General features: G+C 45.2%; 1 protein-coding gene across 1 annotated transcript in view; it reads right to left on the bottom strand.

The window, feature by feature from the left end:
* Positions 1 to 2,191: 2,191 nt before the first annotated feature.
* LOC119580242 (protein sax-3-like) overlaps positions 2,192 to 5,000 on the bottom strand; it is a 24,031-nt gene continuing 21,222 nt past the window's right edge. Inside the window, exons 3-4 of the mRNA XM_037928268.1 lie at positions 4,773 to 5,000; positions 2,192 to 4,633 (exon numbers count right to left, since the gene is read on the bottom strand). The exon at positions 4,773 to 5,000 is cut by the window's right edge and continues 1,302 nt beyond it. Of these exons, the coding sequence (XP_037784196.1) occupies positions 3,552 to 4,633; positions 4,773 to 5,000 (1,310 nt within the window). The 3' untranslated portion in view covers positions 2,192 to 3,551. The remainder of the gene's footprint in view (positions 4,634 to 4,772) is intronic.

The raw sequence follows: 5,000 nt of genomic DNA on the forward strand, positions 1-5,000 counted from the left end.
TTTTCCCCCTAGTCACACCTGTGACCCGATCCTCCGGCCGTTAAGTACATAAGGACAATTTCAGGTGACCAACAAATAGCAAATAACTCCTACAACCATTTCATTTTTAAGGTTTCCATTGCTTCCTATAACTAGCATTCGACCAGCTACGAGAAAATCAATGAACACGTACCGTTCCATCGTTAGCTTTGCCACCTCCCAACAATCAATACTTTTCCATGACAATTTCCAATACGAACTGAGCGAGACTTACCCTATCTTTTATTTACATTCTGACTTTGCATTTATTCTTGGCGTTTTTATTTGTTTCGTTTTTTTTTCTGTCTCGCTTATCAATTTGGCTGGGATGTTTCCGAAAAAAAGGGTTTATGTTCGCAGCTCTAACAACGTTATATTGAATTGTTGACAAGGAGCAAACACGTGTCAGAAATAAAAGGTATTGTAGCTGGGATACAAAGGATGTGTAGGAAAATGAAAAGCGAGAGAGAGAGAGAGAGAGAGAGAGAAGAGAGAGAGAGAGAGAGAGAGAGAGAGAGAGAGAGAGAGAGAGAGAGAGAGAGAGAGAGAGAGAGAGAGAGAGAGAGAAAGAGAGAGAGAGAGAAAGAAAGAGAGAGAGAGAGAGAGAGAGAGAGAGAGAGAGAGAGAGAGAGAGAGAGAGAGAGAGAGAGATTGCACGCCGTTTCTCATTCTTTTAATCTAAATTCTCCAGTCAAATCCATGCACAAACAGATCTAAGCTCCCTTCTCTAAAGACAAGCAAAAACAACAACGACAACAAATATCTTACGTTATCATCCAAAGTCGCATCCAAACAACAACAAGACACAAATCAACCACACCGTAAACAACTGAACGACCCCGACTCCGCCTTGTCCCACCAACGGTCCACTCCTTCACTCAATCACTTATTCACTCGTTCACTTGTTCACTCGTTCACCTGTTCACTCGTTCACTCGCTACGCCAGCAAACATGCTTACATAGCACTGGGAGGGGTGAAGTGGGGGGTTCGGGTGTGGGTGTGGAGGATGGTGGGGTGGGAAATGCGGGCAGGGCGGATGGTGAGGGGAGGAGGATATGGATGGAGGATGGTGGGGGGTGGAGGAATATGTGGGGGAAGGATAAGGGTGAAAAGTGAGGATAGGATAGGGGGAGAGAGGTGGAGGATAAGGGTAGGAGGGGGAGAGGAGGGAGAGAGGGGTGGGGATGCCGAGGGTACCTCGGTGCCTCGGGTATGCAAATGAATCGCCGACGAATATGGCCCGAGACACTCTGATAAATCCTTCAGGTCTGATGCCACACCCCTGCTGTGTAGGCCGGTGGGTAGGGGATTGTGGGCGGAAGGGGAGGGGTATCCAGAGGCCTACGGATGGAGGTTCTTTCCTAGGGGGTTACTGGTCTTGTTTTGTAGGGGTGGTACCAGTAATGGTGGTTGTGAGATGCTAACGAGATTATAATCACCATTACCGTCATAGTTGTCATTGTCACCGTTATCTATAATCTTAGTGATCATCATCATCATCATCATCATCATCATCATCATCATCATCATCATCATCATCATCATCATCATCATCATCATCATCATCATCATCATCATAATAATAATAATAATAATAATAATGATAATAACGATACCACTAATAATAATAATGGTGATGACGATGATAATAGTAATCACAATAGCTATGGTAGTGTTGATAATAATTATAACAATAATGATGATAATAATATCATAATTCTCCTTTTATAATCATACTTACTATAGTCATTATTACCATATTGGTTATATCAGTAGTTGTAGCGATGGCAGTAGCAGCTACAAAATCAACAATAATAATGCTTATAATGACTAATAAGATGATAAAAAATTAAGGATGGTGATGATCTTGATGATAATAATGATGATACTAACAATAACAAGAATGATGACGCTGATGATGAAGATGATGATAATAATATAGTAATAATCATAATCATAATAATAATGGGGATAATAATTATAATGATGATAGTTACCACAGTAATACCCAAACTCATGCAGTTAGGTTGCATTACCTGAATTTCTTTATTTTTTTCATACATGCATTTGCTTTGCTTACAAACTACTGTGTTTTATTATGATGTTCGAAGGGTACATATCACAGAGGAGTGAACAAAACCGCAACCATATACAATGAGTGAAACAACAAAATTAAGTCATAACAGCTTTTTATTATACAAAAATATATTTCTTACTTACATATATACAATGGTTGACTAGGGAAATAGAACATATTACATTGGTACTATTTTTAACAAACAGCCAATTGCACCTTTAATGGGAATTTGGGTAAAATTTAATTACTAGACACATTTGGGGCTAACCATCAAACAGTACCAGAGTTAATGCGTAGGACCTACTTCAAGCCAAATCACTGGTTTATCACTACGGCAGTGTTGGGAAACTATGCTATGGTACTTTCACTAAATCTGTGTTGGATCTATGACCACAAGGGTATAGTTACTATGACTATGGCATATTGGAAGGATGCTAGTCTATTACCACTAGCCACAACACGAGTTTACAGCCAAGGTACCGATACGTCACTGATGCAGATGGTAATTCTGCTTGAATGTCGAGACCTTTTTTTTTTTTCCTTCTCGTATGACCACGTCCTCCCTTCCCGTTCTGGCATGCAAATGCTGGTAGAACTCCTCTCTGAGTGACACGCAGTCTTTAGCGTTACGGAGGGATGGCGATGCAGTTAATGATTAGAAGATGCCATGCCACTTGTGTCGAGGAAGCCCTGATAACGACAGAGATTCACATCCGGGAGACGGGAAGAACTGGGGGGCGAGACACCACCGATGGAGAAGGTGGATTCAGCAACGTGGAAAGGTCACTTCTGTAACTAAACGCTCTTCCGTTGAGGAACACTTGCAAATTTGATAATATCCCAGAGGATACTTTTCACAATTTCGTTAATCAAATGAATGAGTACCATCACAACGCGTGACAAGACCAGCTGACAGGTATGGGACACCATTAATTCTTGTATATGTTGCAGAATATTTTAACTTTCCGTACTAGAGACAAACAGCGTTTGAAAGTCTTCACTGAATTTCTGAAGGGCAATATAATTCACTGGTCACTTTAAGGACGTTTGACATAAAGAAGGTATCACTAAGTTTTGTAATGCTCTTAATAAACGTTAGCATTTATTAAAACTGTACAAAACCTACTGGCATTTACAGCACATTAATAGGAGCACTGTGCATCTAGTAAGCATGTGGTTCAACAACGAATATTCAAGCATCGTTTTCTTGGTTCGAAAACGCTCGTCACCAAATATGTCTTCAATGCAGACGGGACTAACTTTCTACTAATATGTAGGAAGTCGTCACCTATATGACTGTTACAACCACTCAACAAAAATTATATTGTGTTCATCACAGACCTTTTGCACAAAGCATCACTAATTAGACTAATAAGCATCATGATAAAGCTTTGGTAATATAACGAGAGGATGGAGAGCCGTGCGTTAGACGTCCGATCCTCAAGAGTCCCGCCATCAGTGGGTATTGTTGCGCGGAGGATCCGTGGGCTGCTGTGGCCGGGCCTCCACCGGGACCTGGCGGTAGCCACGCGCCTGAAGGGAGTTGAAGGTGAGAAATCTGTCTCTGTTCTTCCCTGGGTTAATCATCTCACACGGCTTATCCATGCTTCCGTCGGAGGCGTGTTCGTATTGGTCCGATCCACTGCTCTTACTCCCCCCATACATGGCCGTTGTGGGACATACCATCCTGACACCCAGAGGGTCGCTGGTCACGCCCATCGGATCGCCTAGGTCGAAGTTCTGTGGAGGAGGACAGCTCGGCGGGGGCGGGATAATGGTGGCCCAGTTCACCTGCACTCCCGAATCATCGCTGTGATGCTGCCGAGGAGGCCCATGACTCATGCCTGGCGGTGACGGCTCTATCAGCGCTGTTGTGGCGTAGGGCTCAGTCATGTCGTTGACTCGCTGGATCTTCGGCTCCGCGTATTCGTTCGCTGGCTGGTCGGGGTGGAGGAGCCGCTTCGAGGAGAGACTGGAATCCTTATCGCTATCCGACGGCCGCCACAGCTTCTGTTCTCCGTACATGTTGACTGAATGGTGGGCTGCATAGAGGGACGGGTCCTGATAGAGGGCAGGGGCGTGAGGCGGGTTAGAGGGCGTTGATTTCCCCCGTAAACGCCTCACGTAAAACAGCGTAATGACAGATAACAACAGCACCACCGGAATCAACAAGTACACCAGCCAAGCCGTTTGTGGCGGAGCGTACAAGACAGATCCGTCGTCCTCGTCATCTTGGTGGCGCGTCTGGGCGTCAGAGGGACCAGCATCCATCAGCACTGGAGCGGTGAACGGCCCGGGACCAGCTTCCGTGAGGGCAGCAACACGGACGGTGTACAGTCGACCTGACACGAGGTCGTTCGCCTCCAGCCAAGGGTTGGTCACGGTCTTCGTCGTGTGGGTTCCGTTGTGGCTGAGGGTGACCTGGTAGCCTATGATCTTCCCTCGGGCTTCCTCCGGGGCGAGAGTCGACCACGTGATGAGTACAGACCCTTCCTCGCGCGTCGATACCCGAACATCTCCAGGAGCCACCAGAGGAACTGTGGAAAAAAAACATCTAAAGACTTAACCCTCATACCTAACTAAAGATTTATGTTTTGCCTAACCCCTCAGCAAAGATGATTTTCTGGCTATTAATATTCAGTAAATGTAAAATGAAAAACTATGAGAATCACCCACCGTCCTGAGGAGTCTTCAATGACTGGGAGTTCGACGGCGTGCCTTCAACACTGTGCCAAAAAGGGACGAGGAAGAAGGTGTATTGGGTGTTGGGCTTCAGTTCATGCAACAGGTGCGAGGAGGACGAGGAACCCAGGACGGTGGCTACTTGCACGGCGCCCGATTCACTCACAGCATACACCAAGACACCCTCCACTGACTCTTCTGTCGATGTTAGGAACTTCCAGT

Source organism: Penaeus monodon, chromosome 13 (assembly GCF_015228065.2).
Source record: "Penaeus monodon isolate SGIC_2016 chromosome 13, NSTDA_Pmon_1, whole genome shotgun sequence".
Classification (NCBI taxonomy): Eukaryota; Metazoa; Arthropoda; class Malacostraca; order Decapoda; family Penaeidae; genus Penaeus; species Penaeus monodon.